The 22,420-nt window shown below is 59.9% G+C and overlaps 1 protein-coding gene across 1 annotated transcript in view; it reads right to left on the reverse strand.

Annotated features, from left to right (window-relative positions):
- Nucleotides 1-43: 43 nt before the first annotated feature.
- LOC141951429 (hydrocephalus-inducing protein homolog) overlaps nucleotides 44-22,420 on the reverse strand; it is a 123,917-nt gene continuing 101,540 nt past the window's right edge. Inside the window, exons 39-61 of the mRNA XM_074887648.1 lie at nucleotides 21,923-22,162; nucleotides 21,536-21,704; nucleotides 19,994-20,164; nucleotides 19,160-19,360; nucleotides 18,474-18,504; nucleotides 17,893-18,019; nucleotides 17,194-17,283; nucleotides 16,709-16,892; nucleotides 16,089-16,230; nucleotides 14,643-14,808; nucleotides 13,618-13,887; nucleotides 13,112-13,211; nucleotides 11,970-12,165; nucleotides 11,281-11,348; nucleotides 9,017-9,223; nucleotides 8,731-8,883; nucleotides 7,271-7,407; nucleotides 6,470-6,916; nucleotides 6,269-6,349; nucleotides 5,334-5,981; nucleotides 4,212-4,378; nucleotides 1,494-1,577; nucleotides 44-368 (exon numbers count right to left, since the gene is read on the reverse strand). Coding sequence (XP_074743749.1) covers nucleotides 44-368; nucleotides 1,494-1,577; nucleotides 4,212-4,378; nucleotides 5,334-5,981; nucleotides 6,269-6,349; nucleotides 6,470-6,916; nucleotides 7,271-7,407; nucleotides 8,731-8,883; nucleotides 9,017-9,223; nucleotides 11,281-11,348; nucleotides 11,970-12,165; nucleotides 13,112-13,211; nucleotides 13,618-13,887; nucleotides 14,643-14,808; nucleotides 16,089-16,230; nucleotides 16,709-16,892; nucleotides 17,194-17,283; nucleotides 17,893-18,019; nucleotides 18,474-18,504; nucleotides 19,160-19,360; nucleotides 19,994-20,164; nucleotides 21,536-21,704; nucleotides 21,923-22,162 — 4,404 coding nt within the window. The remainder of the gene's footprint in view (nucleotides 369-1,493; nucleotides 1,578-4,211; nucleotides 4,379-5,333; nucleotides 5,982-6,268; nucleotides 6,350-6,469; nucleotides 6,917-7,270; nucleotides 7,408-8,730; nucleotides 8,884-9,016; nucleotides 9,224-11,280; nucleotides 11,349-11,969; nucleotides 12,166-13,111; nucleotides 13,212-13,617; nucleotides 13,888-14,642; nucleotides 14,809-16,088; nucleotides 16,231-16,708; nucleotides 16,893-17,193; nucleotides 17,284-17,892; nucleotides 18,020-18,473; nucleotides 18,505-19,159; nucleotides 19,361-19,993; nucleotides 20,165-21,535; nucleotides 21,705-21,922; nucleotides 22,163-22,420) is intronic.

Here is a 22,420-nt window from a genome sequence, read left to right on the forward strand (position 1 = left end):
TCCTCCCTTCCAGCCTCAGCACAGCAAGCGCTGGTTCGCTTCCCTAGGCGGCTGATCTGCTGTCAGTGAGTGGCTGCGAGAGCAGCCTGAGGGCAGCCCGGGGGGTCTCGAGAGGGCACCGGGAACCCAGCCCCGACCGGCCAAAGCGGGAGGTGGCGGCGGGGGCGATGTCAGCCCGCGTGGAACCGCGGGGTTGGGGGGGCTCGGAGGGGACCTGCCGGGGCCGGGGAGGCCTGTCCCGCACCGGGAAGGGAGCCCCAGCCCGGCCTGCCAGAGCCCTCGGCCGGCTCCAGGCCGTGCTGCCGGGGGGGTGGGGGGGTGGTGCCCGAAGTTCCAGAGATGGACTCTCCAGGTGGATCCCACCTCGCCTAAGATCCAACACACGCACACAGCATTTGGGAAGTTGACCAAGTTGGGACGGTTCTGGATCAGATCCCGTCTATCGTGCCAGTGATGGGAGTGGGTTAGGGTCTGGGTGCCAGCAAAGGGCACAGGTGACAGTGAGGGTCTCAGCTCCAGCCGCTGGGACCAGGACCAGTAGGTGTGCCCCGGGTGCAGCTACTGGAGGAACTGGGATGAGTAAAGTGAGCAAGTTGTGGCAGCAGCACACGAAGCAGGACTGCAGGTCACAGCCCGTGGGCCTGGTGCTGCCTCTGGGGAGCCAAAGTGATTACATCTCCCACAGACAGCAGGGAGAAGTGCTGGGGATGTCACGTCTTAACAAATTTCAAGGGGGGGCGACTGGTGAGCAGGAGGTCCTGGGTCCAGGCAGGGTATTGGGCACAGGCTCACGCTGGCATGTGGGGAATGTGTGGGTGTGGAGCGTCCGTTGGGTAAATGTGTCAGTGCGTGTGTGTGCACAGGAACTAGACCAGCTGGTGTGTAGGAGCGAGCCGGAGGGCTGAGGGTACAGGGCAGGGTTATCAGATGGACGGAAGAGCTGTGCTGGTACTCAGGGCATCTGTGCTTTCACTAGTAACCTTCAGTCCTTGCCAGCTGTAGAGGAGAAGAGGGACACGGCTGGCTGTGGTCATGTGTGTTGGGTTTGTGTGTGTGTGACAGGGGGTTGGTAGCAGGGGAGGGGGCTACAGTTGTGGCCCCCCGTGAGAAGCTTCGAGGCTCCCCTGGCTCCAAGTTGGACCCACCTCTGGCCAAGGCCGAGCCAATTAGTGATGGTGGCTGCACCTCTGTGATAATGCACTTAAGAAGAGAAACCTGGGAGGAAGAGTGGGAGTGGTGAGGAGGAGCTGTGAGACACCTCTGCAAACACCGAGGTCAGTGGCAGAAAGGAGGAGGAGGGGGGCAAGGCACACTGGAGCAGAGACCCCCCTGCACCCCATGGGGAGAGGGCAGGCTGTGCCCTGCGCCTGTGGAGGTCACCGGGGGAGCACATGCCACCTGCAGCCCGGGGAGGACCCCAGGCCGGAGCAGGGGCTGTGCCCAAAGAACACCGTGACTCTGAGGGCAGCTCACCCCGGGGGGCTGTGACACACCGGAGGGACGCAGGCTGGGTCAGCTCAGGAGGAGCTGCAGCCCCTGGGCAGGGCTCCTGCTGGAGAAGGTTCGTGGAGGACTGTCTGCCGTGGGAGGGAGCCCACACTGGAGCAGGGGAAGAGTGCGAGGAGTCCTCCCCTGAGGAGGGAGCAGCAGGGACAGCAGGTGACAAACTGACCTCAGTCCTCATCCCCTGCCCCCCTGCGCCACTGGGGAGGAAGAGGGAGAGAAATCGGGAGCAAAGCTGAGCCCGGGAAGAATGGAGGGGTGGGGGGAAGGTGTTTTTAAGATGTGGTTGTATTTCTTACTGTCCTACTCTGATTGGAAAATTAACTGGTGGTGGTGTTTAACTTAAATTGATGTTCTTCTTCTTCCCTTAATGAGTCTTTTGCCTGTGACCATCATGGGTGAGTCGTCCCTCCCTGTCCTTACCTCGATTCTCAAGCATCAATGAGGACGGACTTAAAAACTCACAACAGCTCTACTGGAGGAATCGCTCACGGCTGTACTCAGCATTCGCACCCCCCCACCTGCAAGCGCAGACATACTGCAGGGCACTGGGCCATACTGGGATATATTGGGGAGCGCTAGGAGAGTCACTGGCACATAGTGGGGGCATTGGGAGGGTTGCTGGGATGTACTGGGGAGCACTGGGAGATACTGGGGTGGTTACTGGGATGTACTGCAGGGCTCTGGGACATGCTTGAATATATTGGGGAGTGCTAGAAGAGTTATTGGCATATACTGGGAGGCATGGGGACATACTGGGGGCACTGGGAGACTTACTGGGATATACTGCAGGGCACTGAGACATACTAGGATATATTGGGGAGTGCTAGGAGGGTCACTGGGACATACTGGGGACATTACGAGTTTTACTGGGACGTATTGTAGGGCACTGGGTGTTTTGGTAATTGGGGATATCAATTAAACTCAGACACCAGAGTGAAAAGAGCAGGCGTATTTTACTAGAAATAACTAAATAATATAACAGAATAATACAGAAAACATACAGTAAGAAAAGACAGAACAGTGCACTCAAACAGGAAAATACAGGGTAATGCATCACATCATTACTACCTGAGAGAGAGAACAGTGATTAAGGAAGATCCATCCCCACTCACACCCGTTCCCACCACCCAGACCCGCAGTCGCTGGGCAGCCCCGGGTGCAGTGAGGATTTGTTGAGCCTGTCCCGGCGAGTGGGAAATCCTACGCGGGGCGTCCACCTGTAGGTGAGGGACCCAGAGTCGCTGTGAGCGGGTCCGGCCTTATATACCCAAAAATCAGCAAGGCAGAATAGCTGACACCTTTGTTTTAAGCGGAAACATCTGGTTTTCATCTCACGTTAGGTTCCCCCCAGAGCCTGGCCAGGGCTCAAGGGAGAAGCTCAGGGAGTTTCCCTGTTTATCGAGTTGATTTATGAGCAAGGTCACACACCAGGTCACAAAGCCAGACAACTGTCTCTGTGACCCTGTTACCTTGCTCACACACACAAAGAAGGATACATTCAAGATAGACATGTTTTATGATGTTTAAGCTACATCTTCTATGCATATTTCACTAATGACTACATACAGAGTTAGCAGTTTCAGTTCAGGGCCTGTTGCTCAGGCTTCAGTATTCCCACCTTTTACATCAGGACAGGTGGTTTGTTATAACTTAGTGTAATAACTGTTAGCACAATGGTTATCAGTTATAAAATATACAGGATTCATCTATAGGTCAGCTCTGGCTTGGGCTGGTTGTCCAAGCCTTAGCACTTCACTGGGACATACTGGGATATATTAGGGAGCACTAAGGGGGTCATTGGGACATACTGGAGGGCACTGGGATATATTGGGGAGCACTAGGAAGGTCACTGGTACCCAGTGAGGGTCACTGGGATGGTTACTGGTACTTACTGCAGGGCAGTGGGACATACTGGGATATACTGGGGAGCGCTAGGAGAGTCACTGGCACATAGTGGGGGGCTCTGGAGGGTCGCTGCTATGTACTAGGGGGCACTGGGACATATTGGGGCGCACTGGGATGTATTGCAGGGCACTGGGGCATAGTGGGATAATTGGGGAGTGCTAGGAGAGTTACTGGGATATACTGGGGGCCACTGGACATACTGGGGGCACTGGGAGTGTTACTGGGACATACTGGGATAAGTTTGGGAGCGCTAGGCGAGTCACTGGGACATACTGGGGGGCTCTGGGTGTCGCAGATGAAAGTATTGACACGGTGATGGTTTAGCAGGAAATCTGGATTTATTAATCACTAACAGCAATTTATCATTACAAAATAATTCAGAGATGCTGAAAGAAAGAAAAGCGACTGATTCACAGACTCTGAACTGCCCAGATTCACACTCCCTCCCTCACCGGTGCCTTCCCTGACCCATCGATCCCTGCGCATCCACCAACGGACAGACACCCGGAAACGAGGGTCCGTCCCCCCATGAGCGGAGACCGAGCGGGTGACAGAGCAGCGAGCTCAGAGAACATTTCCCTCCTCTCGAGGGCAGAGCCAATCCTCCCGAGGCCTCGGCATTCCCCCGCGGGCCATCCCTGAGCCCCGAGCGGGGGCACCTCGCCCCGGCCTGCCCTCAGCTCTGGCAGCAGACGACACCTCCAGGGTCTGGTCCCTGCGAGGCTCCAGCTCAGGGCAGATGCTGGTCACAGGCCGCTGGGATCCAGGGGAGCTCCAAGGGTCTCCCTGGGGGGCGCAACGCGGCGTCCGCGGAGGCGCAGTCAGCGCGGAAGGGGGGGTCGGGGGGGCACCCCCGGGCCGGGCCCGGCGCCCAGGAACCGCCGGTGCCGGGGACGCGCCGCCCGACGGGACCAGCCGGGACGGGCGGCCCCGCGTACCGCGGCCCTACTCTCAGTGCCCCTTTTTCCTACGCCAGTTTTACGCCGTTTTTAATCCCTCGGCGGACCGTGTTTTAAGAGTTTTGCTACAGCAACCCCCAGAGAGAAACATCCAGCCGCACGCACTGGCACCACGGCGCAGTCTTGGATTAAGAGCCCCGCGGACCAACAGCCTCTCGCTACAACAGCCCCAATTCTCCCCATTTTCCTCGTGCTGTGTCTCACCGTCCAGGATTTCAGGGATCTCTCCTACGTCCGCTGAGTAGCGCCCCCACCCATCCCTGTGTTACTTGTCAGAGAGAGGGCTCGGACCAGGCGCAGCCCCCCCCATCGGGGGTGTCCCGCGAGAGCCCCCCCGCTCCGCTCTCGGCCCCGACAGGACCAGCCCGGGGCCCCCTGCCCGGCCTGGCCTCCCCCTCCCGCCTGCCCCCGCCGAGGGACACCCCCCCCCCCGCCCCGCGGGGCCGTTCCGCAGGGCCCAGCGCAGAGTAAAGCGGCGTCCGAGCCGGGGACACCCTCCGGTGCGCCGGGAGACGGCGGACGCGGGACGGGGGGGGGGGGCGCAGAAATCGGGAATTCCCCCCAGCCGGCGTGTCCGCCCGCCTTCCCCTCCCCAAAACACGGTGCTGGGGGCGCTCGCTGAGATACCGCGGGCGCGTAACCGAACCGGGGCCGTTTAGGCCGGGCTGTGGCGGGCGGTGACGGAAGCGCACAGCCGCGGAGCCGAGCCCCTGCGCGTTCCGCGCCCGCCCCGCACGCTCCGGGAATAACGCGCCTCTCCCCCAAAAACTCTCCCCTCTCGCGGAGCACCCCCGGCCACGGCGGTACCCGTCCCCCCGTCCCCCCGCCCCCGGCCCTCGGCTCCGCGCAGCCCTCGGGGGGCCCCCAGCCAAGCCCCGCACCCCCAACGCGTGGCACCACCCCCTCCCCCCACACCCCCCCCTTCCCCCCACGCCCACCCCCTTCCCTCTCCGCCGCAGAGACCCTCGCACCGCGCGGGCGCTTCCCCAGAGCTGCTCCGCGGCCGCGGCGGCTCCGCCGCAGGACGCGGTGGGGCGGCGGGGGGGCCGCCTTCCCCTGGCCGCCAGCGCAGCCGCGGTGCCCGCCGCTGGGCTCCGAAAACAAGAAGAAACGGGGAGAAACCTCCCGCACGCTGTTTTTCATCCAACAGCCGCTCCGTGAATTCCTGCTGCGCGCTCGCCATCTCCGCGGAGAACAACGCGCGGACTGACTTCGTCGGCGCCTCCTGCTGTGTCGTTCAGAGCGGAAAGGCGCTGGCGTGCGGAAAGGGAGCGATTTGATAGAAACCGAACCCGCAGCCTCCGCGAAGCGCGCACGAACGCCCGCACGGACTCGTTGACAGCGCGGAAAAAGGACCGAGGAGCCAGAAACCCCGCGCAGCTGCCGCCCGTCGCAGCGCGGCCTCCCCCCCCTACCGAGGTCTGGCCCCCGACCCCTCCGCGCTTCGCTCCGCACCCCCCGGGGCTCGTCTTCCGCGCTGCCGCCGGGGACCGATGACCGCTCCGGCGCCGCAGCTCCGCCGGTCACGGACGGTCCGGGGGTGTCCCCGGCCCCCCCGCTCTGCCCGCCGGGCCGGGCCGTGCCGCGGCTGGGCTGGCGGTCGCGCCGTGCCTGGTCGCGGCCAGAAAAAGACCCCCAAGCCCCGCTTGCCTCGCCGTGGCAGCGGCTGGGGGGCGTCAGGACTAAACTCCAGCGCGGTGCCGTCCCGGCTTAGGTCGGGTTTAGCGCGGGACAAACGGGTTTCCCGGGGCTCGGCCCCGCCCCTCGCTCAGTGACGGTCCTGCAGAATCGGCTCCGAGGATTTGAAACAAGGATCAGGGCTTTTAGGGGGAGAAGAACACGGGGCTTCTCCTTTCCTGCAGCTGCTCGAGAGCAGAATTCCCTTTTCCCAAACGGACCGTGTTTAGGGACGGACGGACCAGTCTCCGTTTGCTTTCCTGGAGCTCCGCGGCGCGTCTCGCATCTCTCGTCAGGCGGAGCTGAAACAAGGGGGGGCGGGGGGAGATGGAAACACAACGGCGAGTTTAATTAAAGACACCTGGCGAGTTAAATAGGCGCAGAGAAGCAGCCCCCGGGTATTTACGGCCCCTGCGACGGACCCGCTGTTGCTTTATTCCCCCGCGATGTGCCGGGAGCAGCAGCAGCGTTTGGGGTGCGGGAACTCTGCGGGGAGGGCTGGGCTGGCGGGGGAAGGCGCCAGCAGCCTGCGGCCCCCCCGGCTGGGGATGGTCCCGGCTCTGCGGGGAGCTGAGGGCAGCCGGCGCCGAGCACCCTCTGCCTGCGGCGCGGGGGTTCATTAGCCCCGCCCGGGGGTGTCGGGCTCCGTTTCGGCCCCGGAGAAGGGCCCCGGGCGGCTCCGATGCTCCTTTTTCAGCTGAATGAGGAAGGTTTTCTGGCGGGACCGCGGGGGCGCTGTAGGGCGGGGGGTGGCGGTTCCGGGGGGGCGCGCTCGGGCTCTGGGCAGCAGCAGGACGGACAAACCGCTCCCGCGGACCCGCGCTCCGCCGCCTCCGCCGGGTTTGCTCAGTCCGCGGTGTAGGTCGGGTCTTTGTTTAGGCGGGGGCGGCGGGGGGAGGCTGTGGCAAGCGGGGAAGGCGAAGGGGGGGGTCTCGCCGGTTTTTTGTCGCTGCCATTGTTGCTGTTGTCGTCTGTGTTTTCCCCCTCCTCCTTCCCCGGAGATAACGCTCCCGCGGCGCGCAGGCGGGTTTTGCGCGGGGTTGAGGCCGCCGAGGCAGGTCCCCGCGCCGCCGAGCCACCCGCTGGGAAACAGAAACTTTCGCTGCCGGCGCTGGGAGCAGAGACCCGGCGCGGGGTCCCGGGGCCGCCCGGGGGATGCGGTAGGGCCGGGCCGTGGGGTGGCAGCGCGACCCGCTGCTGCTCTGCGGCTGGAGGACAAGGACCTGCCCGCGCCCGGCTCCCCCCGCAGCCCGCCCCGACGAGGACTCCTGCTCTTCCTCCGCCGCCCGGTCGCCCTCCTGCTCGCCGCGGTCCGTGGCCTCGGGCTCCAGCTGCGGCCCGGCTAGTGCGTCTGCAGCAGCTGCGGCCCGAGATGGTGGGCAAGGACCTGCTGAAGGGGGGAGCGGGGCGGGGGGGGGCGCCCGGCCCCCGGTGCCGCGCTGCCCGCCCCGGTATCTAACCCCGGTGCCGCGCTGCCCGCCCCGGGTCCGGCCTCCGAAGCCGCGTTGCCTGTCTCGGGACCGCCCCCAGTAAGGCGCTGAGCGCCCCGGGACCGAACCCCGGTGACTCCCATCACGCCCCGGGAACGGACACCGGTACCGCGCTGCCCGCCCTGTGAGTGGCCCCCGGTGCCGCGCTGCCCGCCCCGGGACCAGACCCCAGTGCCTCCCAGCCCGCCCCGGGACCGCCCCCGGTGCCTCTCTGCCCGCCCCGGTTCTGGACCGCGGTGCCGCGCTCCCCGCCCCGGCACCGGCCCCCGGTGCCTCCCAGCCCGCCGTGTGACCGACCCCGCTGCCTTGTTGCCCGCCTCGGGTGCCTCTCTGCCCGCCCCCGTTCTGGACCCCGGTGCCTCCCAGGCCGCCCCGGCACCGCTCCCGGTGCCTCCCAGGCCGCCCCGGGACCGGCCCCCGGTGCCTCTCTGCGCGCCCCGGAACCGGCCGCCGGTACCTCGCTGCCTGCCCCGGGACCGCCCCCGATGCCTCCAAGCCCCCCCCGCGACCGGCCCCCGGTGCCGCGCTGCCCGTCTCGGGACCTCCCCCGGTAAGGCGCTGAGCGCCCCGGGACCGACCCCCGCTGCCTTGTTGCCTGCCCCGGGACCGCCCCCGGTGCCTGTCTGCCCGCCCCGGTTCTGGACCCCGGTGCCACGCTACCCGCTCCGGCACCGGTCCCCGGTGCCTTCCAGCCCACCCCGGGACCGGCCCCTGGTACCTCTCTGCCCGCCCCGGGACCGGCCCCCGCTGCCTTGGTGCCCGCTCCGGGACCGCCCCGGATGCTTCCCTGCCCGCCCCGGGACCGGACTCCGACGGTGCTGCCCGCCCCAGGACCGGACACCGGTGCCTCCCAGCCCACCCTGTGACCGACCCCAGCTGCCTTGTTGCCCGCCCCGGGACCGCCCCCGGTGCCTCTCTGCCCGCCCCGGTTCTGGACGCCGGTGCCGCGCTACCCGCCCCGGCACCGGTCCCCGGTGCCTCCCAGCCCGCCCCGCGACCGGCCCCCGGTGCCTTGCTGCCTGCCCCGGGACCGGACCTCGACGGCGCTGCCTGTCCCGGGACTGCTCCCGGTGCCTCGCTGTCCGCCGCGGGACCGAAACCTTGTGCTTCGCTGCCCGTCCCGGCACCGGCCCCTGGTGCCTCTCTGCCCGCCCCGGTTCTGGACCCCAGTGCCGCACTCCCCGCCCCGGCACCGGTCCCCGGTGACTCCAAGCCCGCCGCGGGACTGCCCCCAGTGCCTCGCTGCCCGCCCTGTGACCGAACCCCGGTGTGTTGCTGCCCGTCCCGGGACCGACCCCCGACGGCGCTGCCTGTCCCGGGATCGGTCCCCGGTGCCGCAGCCCGTCCTGCACGGGGAGGTCAGGGGCAGCCCGCTGGGACAGCTGGGGCCGTCGAGGCGCCGGCCGAGGCTCTCGGAGCCGGGCTCAGCGCGCTCGGGGAAGCTTGTTCCCCGCCCCCGGCACGGCCCTTCCGCCCCACCGTCGCTCGGGCAGCCGGTGCCGGTGCCGCCACACGCCCCGTCCATGCCCTCGGTGCTGACCGCGAGTGGAGGTGCCGCGGGGGGGCGGGTAGAAGTACGAAACTCGTTGCGGGCGTGTCTGTGAGTTTGGGCCGGGGGGGAACTGAACTGCTGCTCCCGCTCCGGGCAGCGCTTTCCCGGCGCTGGGGTTGGGTTTTCTTGCCCCGCTGCAGGAGAGAGCGGGGAGGGCAGCGGATGGTTGGAGCGGGGATCGCTGCCCGGCCCTGCCCGCCCCCCCGGGTACGCGGGGCGGTGGGACCCCTTTGTTATCAGCTATAGTGACTCTCTAGGGTGATGTCGTGAGCCTCAGAGCAAAAGTGCTTCTGGAGAACCGCGGCAATCAGTTACTGCTGTGAAAGGTGCTCTGGTGCTGTGTGAGGGGAACAAGCTGTGGGGTGCAGAGGGGTTTTGCTGGCCTGAGCGTTCAGGCCTGAGTAGGATAATTTAAAACCAAACAACCCACGTGACTTTAAATATGAAGTGTTAATGTGGTTCGAAGGGGCCTATTTTCCTTCTGTTACACCACCTGAATTACCCTGGATCAGCCTCTTGCCCTCTGTCCTTCCAAAAGCCAGGCAGAGCCCCACACCAGGAGTCCCTCGGTGCCATCAGCCGCGGCTCACCCAAGGCCACGGCCCGTCCTGCAGAGGGACGGCGGCGACGCTGCTGGAACCATCGCAGTGCTGTTCCTGGGGCACTGGCTGGGCTCTGCGCTGGGTGAGGAGCTCAGAGGAGCGGGTGTGCTGGGGCGGTGTTCATTGGGAGCAGGGAAGGGGCAGGGGTGGGGAGCTGCTCGATCCCGTTGGTCCGAGGGAATCCTCTGCAGTGGGGGGCTGGCGCAGGGACAGGGCACGGGGCTGGCAGAGAGCGCACTTGGACTTGGTGCCAGTGCCATGAGCTCCTGTGACGCTCCGGCAGCTCGTTTGTGACTGTTGCTGTCTCCTGTCTCAACAACTGGGATAACTGGGTGTGGGGGTGCAATTCTCACCCCTCCCTGCCCCTCCTGGTCAGGTGCTTGGTGCTGGGTGTGATTCCCCCCACCTACCCCAGCTGTGCCCCGTCTGTGGAGATAAGGACTGAGAATGTCACCGAGCCTGGCTCCTGCCCTCCCGCCTGCTGGGGATCGGCTCTAACGGCCCCTCATCTCCTCAGGGCCGGGCACACCTGGGCTGGGGTGGGGCCAGATGGGAACAAGAACAGAGCTGCACATTCACCAAGTTCTTGTGCAGCTGCTGGGCAGCACCAGAAGGGACCTGGCAAAAGTCAATGATCTTGGACCCTCTAAACTGCGCCCCCCAGGGAGACCCTTGGAGCTCCCCTGGATCCCAGCGGCCTGTGACCAGCATCTGCCCTGAGCTGGAGCCTCGCAGGGACCAAACCCTGGAGGTGTTGTCTGCTGCCAGAGCTGAGGGCAGGCCGGGGCGAGGTGCCCCCGCTCGGCGCTCAGGGATGGCCCGCGGGGGAATGCCGAGGCCTCGGGAGGATTGGCTCTGCCCTCGAGAGGAGGGAAATGTTCTCTGAGCTCGCTGCTCTGTCACCCGCTCGGTCTCTGCTCATGGGGGGACGGACCCTCGTTTCCGGGTGTCTGTCCGTTGGTGGATGCGCAGGGATCGATGGGTCAGTGAAGGCACCGGTGAGGGAGGGAGTGTGAATCTGGGCAGTTCAGAGTCTGTGAATCAGTCGCTTTTCTTTCTTTCAGCATCTCTGAATTATTTTGTAATGATAAATTGCTGTTAGTGATTAATAAATCCAGATTTCCTGCTAAACCATCGCCGTGTCAATACCATCAACCGCGACACCCAGTGTCCCCAGTATGTCCCAGTGACCCTCTTAGCACTCCCTAATATATCCCAGTACGTCCCAGTAACCTACAGTACGTCCCAGTAACCACCCCAGTGCGCGCCAGTATGTCCCAGTGCCCTACAATACATCCCAGTAACCCTCCCAATGCCCCCAGTATGTCCCAGTGACTATCCTACCACTCCCCAATATATCCCAGTATGTGCCAGTGCCCTGCAGTATGTCCCAGTAACCATCCCAGTGCCCCCCACTGTCGTTGTTGAGACGGACACGACAAACACCGAATTGTGCAAACGTGGCTACTTTATTGTTCTAACAAGCCTTTTTATAACTTTATGAAGAGTACGTGTCCATATCTGATTGGTTTAATTACAGACTAACAGTTCATGGTTGGATGAGCTCTTCTCTGCTGCAACCTCGATACCCTTCCTCTCCTTGCTGACGGTCAGGCAGTTCCAGTCTGGCAGTTCCTTACTCTTGTTTACGCAGCTCCTCTCAGGACATTCACGCCTCTTCAGGGTACGTGGTTATCTGCTCAAGGTCAATATCAAACTTACATTCTGATCCCTCGGACCAGCCGAGGTCTCCCATAGTACCAGTACTGGTTCCCAGCTCCAAGCACGGAAGAGATGCTGGGCGGCTCAGGCCGCATGCTCTGCCCAAGCCAGAAGGTCACTGGGGCACAAGGGGCAGCCCTGGCTCTGAGCTCAGGGGGGAGCAGTGGGGGAGGCTCCCACGCCCCAGCCTTACCGTGGGTCCTGGCTGACGGTGGGATACAGGCAGGTACCCCTGCAGTGCACCTGGTACAGTCGCTTTGTCCCCAGGACCTCAAAATGCAGCGTCTGGTCAAACTGCCCCGGCACCGTGGAGCTGAACTGGACCTTCAGTTCCACCTCCCCGTGGGCAGGCACTATCCACCGGCAGCTGCTCAGCCTGGCAATTAAAGAGGAGGCTTCAGACATTGCTAACGAGCAAACGAGAGAAGGAGGAGGCTCATGGACTCGCCATCCCGTGGAGGCACCGGCAGAGGGTCCCTGCGGAGCTGGGGATGATGGAGCCCGTTTGGCAAGATGGATGTGAAGCAGAGGGATCACCTCCTCCCTCACAGCTCACCTGACATATTTCCCCCGGGATGGGACCCTGTCCATGTCGCTTTGGTGCGCGTCGGGGGGCCGCGTGGGTGCTCCCGTGCCCGGCGCCTGGAGACCCCTCCTGCCCCGGCTGGAGCTCCGCTTCTGCCTCACAGCCTTCCGCCTGCCCGCGGCTTTCTCCTTCCCCGACTGGACCCCGCTTGGCGTGACCTGCTCCTCTGACACCTTCACAGAAAGGGAGAGAGGAAAGGGAGAGAGGTGAGACCTGCCCCGAGACACCCCCATCCTGGAGAGAAAGCTGCAGGTTTGGTAACAGACAGGAGGGAGAATAAACCACCAACCCCCTCTGCCCATGGATTTGGTCTTCCTTATGGGACTTTGTTTCGCTAACAACACCCCTCCCTCCCCAGGACCCTCTCCTCAAGGGAAGTTGAAGGTTTTAGCTGATTTTTTTTTCTCTCATCTCACAGAACTGCCCGATGTCTCAAGCAGAGCTGTCTCTTTTAAACAGACAGGAGGGATGCCTGCAGACACGGGGCCCCGTCATGTCTTCACTGCGCTTCCACAGTGATCCTCTTCCATCCCACCTGCCCCCCATGCCCCCACCCAGCCTGGCCCCTGCCCTGGCACCTTCACTGCAGGCACAACGGGGACATCCAAGAAACTTCTGGTTTCCTTCTTTCCTTCTTCTGCAGTGGCACTTTCTGGCACCACAAAGGCGAAGTGCTCGAGGGCTTCTCCTGCTGCAGGGACCATCCGCTTCTCCGGGTAGCGGATCACAGAGTAAAAAGCAGTAGGTGGAATGGGAGGCCCCGAGGGACCCAGTCCCAGGTCATCCAGGATCTAAAGCACAAGAGAAAACCCAGTTTATACTCCCGTGGCCTTCATCCTCACACTTTCTGAAAGGCACTCAGCTTTTGGCAATGGGTTTTTTTATTTAGATGGAGTACAGTGCTTTTTTGTGCACAGTGGGGTGGGCAGGCTCCAGAGCAGTGCCAGGACCTACAAGTGGGACCTAGAGAGAAATCTCAACTCTGAGTGACTCAGCTGAAGGAAACAATGACCAGGAGTTGCCCTGCCCTGGGACCATTTTTAATGATTTCCAGACTGGGAAACTCTCCAAACAGAGAGGATGTTCCAACAGAGAGCCCTCCCTCTTCCCACCCATCTGGGGGATGGCAAGAACTTCCCCAGCCACGTGGCTGCTGTGAAGCCATTGTGGAACATCATCAGTGGCCTGGACAAGGGTATGTGCTGTTGTCACCTGGTGGGACACAATGCACCAGGGCCCAGACCACGGCAGGCTCAGCATCTGAGCCTCACAAGGGCTTTACCTGCTCTGCCGCTGGCAGCTTGCCGCTCTCCAGAATCGCCCCAGTCACATCTGCAGAGCTCAGCACCTGGATGTCCAAGCAGGGCACCCCGATGTCCTGGCCTCTGGCTGACCCTTCCGCACCTTCCCCTTCCAGCCCAGATAACTCGGAGTCCTCAAGAGCCTTCAGTTTTTCCAGATGCTCGTTCTCTCTGTCCTTCTGGCTCCCCTGCCTGGATAAATGCCGGCGCTGGCCTTGTACTTGGTGCTGCACCACCTCTTGGTTCAGAGGGGACAGCAGGATACCCTGAGCCCTGTCCCAGGATGACAAAATATGTGTGACATCCCTCTGCGATGCCTCGTAGATCTTAAACCTCAGGGCCAAGTTCTTCTCGCTGTCACTCTGCGCCTCGGTTTTGGTTTCCCCCTGTTCTGGGTCTGCAGGTTGCACAACCTCCACTGGGCAGGCATCTGTCGGGGGAGCCTTGCTCTGCTTTTTCTTATCTTCCTTGTCACTTGCAAGAGAGTCTGCGTGCTCCTTTGCAGATCCCTTCTTCTCTCCCCCCTTGGTGACATCGGACAGGTTGCCGGTGGATGCGCTGGTGTTGCTAGTGGATGCGTTCGTGTTCTGGGCAGGAGGAGCAGGACAAAGCGGTGAGCATTTCAAAGCACCAACTCAAATGCTGTAGGACAGCGGCGATCTTTGCAATAGCACCCCACGCCTCATCTGAGACCTGTGCTAGGTGCTCTACAAATCCCAATTCAGAACGCAGCTGGTACCCAGTTGAGCTCAACTGAAACTAAACTCCCCAGCACCAGACTGATGAGGAGTCCTGCAAACCAGCTGAGAAACAGAACAGCTTCCCCAACCCAGACAGGGACCTTAAGACACCCCCTTACTCCTGTGCAGTCCTCCGGGCACGTTTCTGGTGTGCTGAGCATCCATCCCTGTGTCTGGCTGACACTTTGGGAAGTCTGGCTGCTAATGAATACCTAAAGGGCCTGGTGGTATCTCCTGCCAGTCAGGTAGCAAAAGACCACATCCCAGGCGGGTCATGGCTCAGAGGTGTAAGTCACATGCAGAATGGGGAGAAATGCTGGACTAAAACTATCTAAGGCTTGGAGTTATGTGAAGCCATGACTCAAAGGCAGCATGACCCTAGAAGAACAGCTCTACCCAACAAACCCATGTGAAAATACCCCTGGTGAAGCAGCAGCACGATCAAACACTGGCTGCTGTTTCCCAGCACAGCCCCGTGTGTTGCTGACGGCCAGGTACCCACCCCCAGCACTGCGGGGGGCTGCTGGCTTCGCCAGGAATGGTACGGCTCAGCAGGAGGGTCCCCAGGGCTTTCACTCATCTCTATAAACACAACCACCCACCTGCCTGACTCCAGGATGGCTTTTCTTCCTTGAAGCATTTTCTTTGTCTTTTCCAAGCTTTCTCTTGGCCCACTTAGACAACTTCTTCAGCAATTCTTCCTCCCTCAAGCGTTCTAGCTCCCACCGCTGCTTTTCCTCAAGCTCTCGAGCCAGCCGCTCCATCTCCCTTCAGCAAGACAAACAGAAAACATCCCCGAGAGTCACCGCCAGAAATCTGGGCTCGCTGCAATCCCAGCTGGTCCCACACTTCATTCACTAACCCTAAGGCCAGGCACAACTGTTAGACCAGCTCTGTGGACTTCCCTCAACCTGGGGAGGCTGGGACATCCAAAGTGAGGGAAGTGGGAGGGGACCTCCAGGGCCTGCCAAATCTAGGCTTTGCTGTCACAAGGTCTAAATTGCACTACTTCTCCAATAAGGTCCACCTGGACACCTCCAGCATGCTGCCAAAGACTGATCCACCATTGCTCCACACTGGAGCCTGAAGCTCTCAATATCCAGCTAACAAATCACTAAACCAGCTCACCAATCACTAACACCTGCTTATCCCTGCACCAATACTTGGCTTATCCAGCCCTTCTCCCTGGGCACAGCCTGCTCCTTAGTGAGACTAGCCATACCAATCAGAAAGCAAAGGCTGCAGTAACTGCCCTCCTGCAAAACAGGCTCCAAACAACCAGGCTTCCTGCTGGAACCCAGCTGGGACCATGGGAAACTTGTGCTGCCTGTCCTGGAAATCACAGTTTGAAGCAGCCCTAGTGATCTCCTCCCAGGGAAACAAACTTCAGCTGGGGCTGAAAGAAGTGCTAAAACACAGGCTTGCTTTAAGCAAGTCCCTCCCCAAGTTTCAGGCAGGGGTTAATAGAGGCTTAAGCTTATCCTGTGTATCCTCTTGAACAGGGCTGCTTTGCTGGATCAGAGCTTCTCCCAGGCTCACCTGCTGCTGCAGCTGAAGGTGAGCCTAAGAGACACCAGATTTTGTGGCTGGTGTCACTCAGTAAGGAAAACCCTGGGAGCTCAGCAGTGCAAGGGCCTCACCTACGGCAGGACTGGGATCCAAACCAAGCCAGCACAGCTGCGCCTCACACCAACCCACACCACAACCCCTCTGGTTTGGTGAAGAAGGGCGATGAAGATGAGAAAGAACATAATTAACTTAGAGACACTGGTAAGCACAGTGGCAAGGGAAGCACAGAGCCCAGCTCCCTGCAGCCAGTGTCGAAGCCGAAGGGCTCACCACTAAAACGGAGAGAAGATGTTCTCATCTCACCGGAGGAAGGTCTCTCCTCTCCTGGGAACCAGGGAGGTGGAACTGGCAATCCTTGTGCTGCTGGTAATTAATGCTTTTGGCCTTGGTAACCCCTCTGAGCACAATCAAGGTCTCCGGAGCAGGGAAACCCTTTGGGGACACTATCCTGGGGAGGCACCCATAGAAGGCTTACAGACCTTTTCTTCCTCTCACGCTTGACTTGCAGTATACTGTTATCAAAGTGAATTTTCTCCTCCTCGGTGAGGGCATCATACTCGTCCTCTTCCATCTCCCAGAGACGTGCTTTCTCCCTCCTGGCAGCTTCTTCCCGCTCCCGTCCTTCAGCACAGACCAGAGAAGAAACCATCAGTGCCTGCAAGCAGAGCTTGCTGCTCTGGGTGAGCTGCCAGGATTCACAACTCTGTCCTGACCCAGCCTATCATCCTGCCAGGAGATACTGGCGAGCTCACATCCCTGCTTCAGAATTCAGATAAGCCCCCAAACTATCGCTGGTCAGTGAGTTCCCATGCCTTGCCTGGCTCACATGCACCAGCACTGTGGACAGCTGGCCAGTGATTAGTTATTGAGCCACAACAGCTTGCACTTGTGCCCAAGCTTTAATGTTAGAGACTGAGGGCAGCCTCAGCATTGCTGTATTTTAAGCAACTGTGAGCTGAGTGCTGGCTACACCGAGGCAGAAGGTGGAAGGATTAATAAAAACATCTCTTACAAGTTCTGCTGGTAACCCAGATACACACGGGTAAGGCTGAGGGCTTGAGAGAGAAGATTTCAGAGTTACGGAGACGAAGAGTCTCACCTTCCTGCTCTTTTGCGGCCATCTCCCTGGCTTTCCAAGAAGCATAATCCTGGAACAGGTTCACAAAATAGATGTGAGGCCGATTTCTGACAGCTTTGAGCAGGCAGAGGAGAGCAGATGCCGTGTTGCATGCAAAGGGGGTCTCCAGGCCATCAAACACCACTCCCTGGTAGCAGTCACTCAGCTGCAGATAAAGTCGAAAAGGAAGAGAAAGTCAGCTGTCGCACGCATTGGGCTCTCAGCTAGTCACTAAAGCCTGATGTCAGAGATCACCAGCCATCACAGTTCCAAGTGCAGCAGCTCAGACAAGCTCTGATCTTTCCCCATGCTCTGCCAATTTATGTCATCTGCAGCTTCACCCATGGATCCCTGCACGCAGCCCAGGACTCCTCCAAGAGCAGGCACAGCCCTCCTCCTCTCTGAATTGTACCTCGCTGCCTGTCTCCCTGTAGCAAGAACGTACCATTTGCCCCCACCCCACGTACCTGCAGCCTTTCAGAGAGGATGGCCACCAGCAGCTCCTCGGGCAGCACGCAGCTCCTAAAGCCCATCTCTCCTGATGTGCTGCCACTGATGCTCAGCCCTCGCTGCGCAGGAACGCAGGGAAGGGGAGAGTGGTGAGAACTTGATGAGCCCTGCAATGTTGAACACCACAAGAAAAATCAACCACTTTGGAAACCCCCAAACAATTCCAACTGCTGGGCTTGGAGCTGGGGTTTCTCACTAGCAGGAGACTAGAACAAAACTGCAGGCCAGCAGCTCCAGGGGACCACGCAGGAGGGTGCATCCATGGCCAGCAGAGACCCAAGCTCGCAAGCCCCCAGCGCAGCATCCCGCAGCTTTGCCCACCGCTGCAGCCACGTTAGCCAGGACTGCACTTTGCCAACAATCTGTTAAGATGCCGCAGAGTTTTTCTGCCAGAGCACAGGGTTTCATTCCCACCCCGAGCCATGCCCAGCCTGCCCAGCTGGCTCTCTGCACTATAGACCCCCGCACCAGGCTGTGGGTGATGCAGAGCCTCCACTGGAAGCGGCTCCTTCACTTCTCAGAGGCAACAGAAAGGTCCCAGGCATTAACCAGTGCAGATCGTGCTTCACCTGGGAGCCTGTCAGATCCATCAGATGCTGTTTCTGGGATTGGGGGGTGGGGCCATCTGTCGTCTTCTTGCCCGCCGCAGCGCTCACCTGGCCTCGGGACCTGACAGACCGCAGGCTGAGTTTGCCCACAGAGCTGGACCGCAGGCTGAGTTTGTCCACAGAGCTGGACCGTCTCATGTCTAGGCTGTGCTTGGCCTTGGTGCCGAACTGCAGGCTGAGGGACGCATCTGCGTTGTGACCTGTGGAGGGGACAGACGCTCAGTGGGGAGCAAGCAGGCACCTTCCACCCCAACGGGCACAGCCCTGCGCCCTGGCAGGGACACGGCCATTGCTCCCCAGCCTGCTGGGCACTAGCAGCACCCATCTCCAGAAGCAGCTCCTGCCCTGCTTCTCTTATTAGCATGTTAAAGCACACCATCTGATACTGGATTTTAAAGCCAGAGAGTTTTTAAGGCACAGCTCTGCGTCCCTCCTCACAAATGTGCACGCAGGTGACACTGCACAGTAGCTCCCCTATGGATCAAGCCAAGGCTCCACCCTCCAGGAGCATCATTTCTGTACCTTGCACCCATCCTGCATTCTCACATGGAGATGGTAACATGCAGCCCTGCCCCAGCTGCATCCCCCATCTCCACTGGAGCTAAATTCTCTGCATGGGATAACCCCACCTGGGGCCCAGACCCTTCTTCCTTCCACCAGCTCCCAACCCAACCAGGTTCAAAGCTGAGCAATGCAAAACTTCCCCCACCAGAACCAGGGTCTGGCCTCACCCTGCAGAGCGCGGGGCACCAACTGCCCAACCAGGTTTTCTAAAAGTCTCTGGTCTCAGGTGGAGAACAGCACCACATGCACGAGCTGCGTGACCTGACAGTGTGTATAGGAAAACCTCTGGAGAAAAGAGCTCATCTGCAGCATGTCTCATCTGAAACTCTGGGAGGTTATTCTTCCCTTCCTCTCATGTTTCTGAAGCCACACTCAGAGTCAGTTGTCTAGTACTTAATGAGCAGCTTCAGAGGGCTGCTTCGTTGTTAAAGTGGGCAGCAGTTCTGCCTGATGGCCACAAGGAGCCAGCTGGATTCAGCTTTGAGGAAATATAAAAAAACCCTGAGAAAAATACAGGTGTGCTTCACCACTCCTAGGAAAAGGAGTATGGGCTGAGAAGCCCAGAGGCAGTAAAAGTGCCCCTGTCTGAGCCCTTAAAACAGAGATTATTTTTTTAATAACATGAGATGCTTTACGAAATGGCTTTGCATTTCTACATGCTGCACTCATGTTCCCTAGGAGACCCAAGGGCTGTCAGCCTTCCTCTCTGGAGCAAGCAGAAGTGGATGGTCATGGTGGGTTTCTGAAGCACTGCTCTGGGTCCAGCGTTTCTCCTTACCAGCATCCTCTGCCTCCTTGCAGCTCTGCTTGATGGCAGCCCTGATGCACAGCTCCCGGGCGCGCAGCCCTGCTGAGCTTCTCCTGTCCGAGATGGCTTCTCTCACCACGGTGTCGATGGACAAGCAGGCAGCGCCGTAATATTTGGACAGGGCAACCGCTGTCGCTGTCTTTCCTTGAGAGAGAGGAAGACTGCTTGGTGACACTTGCACGTGAAGCATTTCCAGGGACAGGCTCTAGAAAGTCCCCAGACAGGATTTCAAAGTTTCAAGGACAGTCGGAAATCAAGTGCCCCTTTAGGGGAGACCGTGAGGGAGGTAGTTGAGCATGGCTAGAAGCGTTGTCCTCTAGAGCCAGGAGGATCACGTCCACCTCACATCCAGCTGAGCACTTTGTCCCTCATGGTGACCTCAACCCTGGGCCAGAACATTGTTTCGAGCCCTGTCCTGCCACCACTCAGAGCGTTCGCCAGCCTGTGCGCTGCCTCAGACAACGTCTGGGCACGGTCTGGGGGTCAGCGTGGGTGAGAGACTGCTCCCATGAGGCAACACGGGCACTAGGCACTGTGCTCCCACGAAGCAACGGGGACATGGCCACCCTGTGTGGGGGAACGATAGCCTAGCTGTGTGGACACAGGGTGAGCCACAGCCCTTGCCCCAGCTGGTGAAGGCCTGGGACCATTTCATGTACCAGCAGAGCTGCGGCTTACCTTGCTTTGCTTCAACAGGTCAACCAAGCACCACGGCCCACCAGGATGTGTCTCTCCTGCTTCCCCCCTCCTTGCAGCCATGGGCTGCGGCTCACCTACCTGTCAGGGGTGCCCCATGGATGATGACAACGATCCCTCTGCGGTTTCGGGCCGCGCGCCCCTCTGCAGAGATATCGATGCCAAGGTGGCGGGCGATGGCCCTATAGACAGGGCTGTCGGCCAGTTCTCCCGCGGCTGCCTTGCTGCTGGTGATGCTCTGCCGATGCTCTGCTGTGCAGAACCAGATAGAACAGTCAGCCTCCTGCCTACCTATGATCCTGATCATCCTTCCCATCCCCTCAGATCCTGGGAGAGAAGACTCTGCTGAAACCAACACCACACCGAGGTCTCACTATGCCTCTCCTTTAGGCTTGTGCAGATCAGGGTCTGCCCTAGAGGGTGGTCAAGGTGCCTGTTCAGAGTATGGGAAATGGGGTGGCAGAAAGAGGAAAGAGCAAGCATTTGGCAATACCTAAAAGGACTGGGCCAAATCTCCCATGCCCTGTCAACATGGTCCTCATGGGAGTTTGGTCCCAGGTCCTGCTGAGTAAGGGGGGGACAGGCAGAACCAGGCATTTTACACCGTCCCGAGGGAGAGGCTCCATTTGCGGATCAAGCGATTATCCAAAAGCTGGATGCTTTAGGAGTATTATACCAGGAGATGTAGCTGGGCTCTGAATTCACCATAACAGCATTTGCAAAGAGCTCCCACCTTTGCCCTTAGGAGGTCACCAAAAGCCATCTCGGCTTGCAGTGTCACGCAGGACAGAGAGCGCGCTGCCCTGCCTAGGAAAGGGAACAGCATCATCCTGATCCCAGCAGCTCCCGGGGGAAAAGGTGCTCATTTGGCAAAACTGGGGAGAACCTCTCTGGCCTCTCACTTGTCCCTGCCCTGTCTGCAACATTACCCATCCCCTGTCTTTTCTCAACACCTTCCTCCTCCTCCGCATTCAGATTTAGAGTCCACCTTGTTGGACTGGCTTTCATCAAACACGGAGGGGAAAATGAATGAGCTCTGGGATGAGACAGTGTGAATGATCCCAGCAGAGGACTTTCTTCCTTGATCTGACAGAGACTGGACATCTTCAAAGTTTGCTGAGGAGGAAGGACACGGGGAGGGAAGAAGAGGGTGGACATGGCCAGGCAATCTGCTCTTTGCCATTTGCCACTTTGCACGGCCACGTGCAAAAGATGGAAAGTTTCCCAAGGAGAAGTCTGTCCAGGCTGTCTCTGCCCTCGGGGGGATTTTGAGTTTGTGCTTTTGGTGCTGGGAAGGAGCAAATATAAGATATCTGGTGGTATTAGACCTGGTCCTGCTGGCTGAAGAACTCATCCAATCCTATTTTTTGTGGTTAGGGGACACAAGAGGACAACATGATTATCTCCCCGGTCCATGGTAGGCAGATATGAGCTTGCTTTGGCTGCACTCAGGGCTGGTAGGGGATGCGTGTTACAAGCCACAGACCTTCACGCTGGAATTCCTCCACCAAGCTGGGGAATGGGTGGCTGCTAAAAGCCTGGGCTTCCCATGGAGAGCTTGGGGCGTGCGGGTTGGACTCCCCGCTGTGTCCACACTCAGGACAGCCAATGCCAAACCCTCACCGTTGTCCTGGTCTGCTGGTTCCCCAGTCTTGGACTTCGTCTGCTCATCCTGCAGCCTCTTCTGGTCCTGATAATATTCCAGCACCTCAGGGGGCAGCTTCTCACCCGGGGCACGCGGAGGCAGCAATAAGGTGTTGCGGCAATCATAGTCTTTAAGCGTCTGCAGGATCTGTGCATGTAGGGAAGAGAAGCCATATGCAGGACGTGTTTCTAACAACACGGACTATACAAGCCCCTCCACAGTCTGCCAGCAGAGCTGGCTAACCCTGAAATGCCACCAGACTTTGCCCTAGGGACTGTCTCCATCTCCCTGGCAGGAACCTAGGAATGCTGGAGCACTGTGAAGCTACGGGACCGTGCACATGGGGACCAGACCTTCCCTCTCACCTGCTCCTCAGCAAGGTACTGCTGGTCAAACTCCAGCGAGTAAAACTCGATGGGGAACTCGCATGGGTTCTTCACCACCACTGCCCCCTCTGCTCCACAGCTGTATGGCAGCAACGGTCCCAGCTCGAGCACTGGGGGGCTGAACTCCAGCTGTGGCTCCAGCCCACGCCCCGAGACCTGCAGCTGGAGGTCCTGGCTGCTCTGGAAAATGTTAATCTTCAGCTCACTTCTGTAGGACTTCTGAAAAGAGAGAAGCACAGAAAACTCCTCCATGAAGTCCCAGCTGACAGGGCCTCAAGTTCAACTCTTGCCCCAAGGCAGGGGTGTCACCAGTACCTCTAAGGGGAATGGAAAACAGATATTTACTTCCAGCAGGGGCTACAGCATCTGCATGCTGGCTCTGAGTAACTGGGATGAATCCTGGTGTGAAGTGTAACTGGATATTTGGGTGTCAGATGAATCTAAAATGCACTATCAGATGTTTTCACCTAGTCACGA

This window comes from Strix uralensis, chromosome 17, assembly GCF_047716275.1.
Source record: "Strix uralensis isolate ZFMK-TIS-50842 chromosome 17, bStrUra1, whole genome shotgun sequence".
In the NCBI taxonomy this organism is placed as follows: Eukaryota; Metazoa; Chordata; class Aves; order Strigiformes; family Strigidae; genus Strix; species Strix uralensis.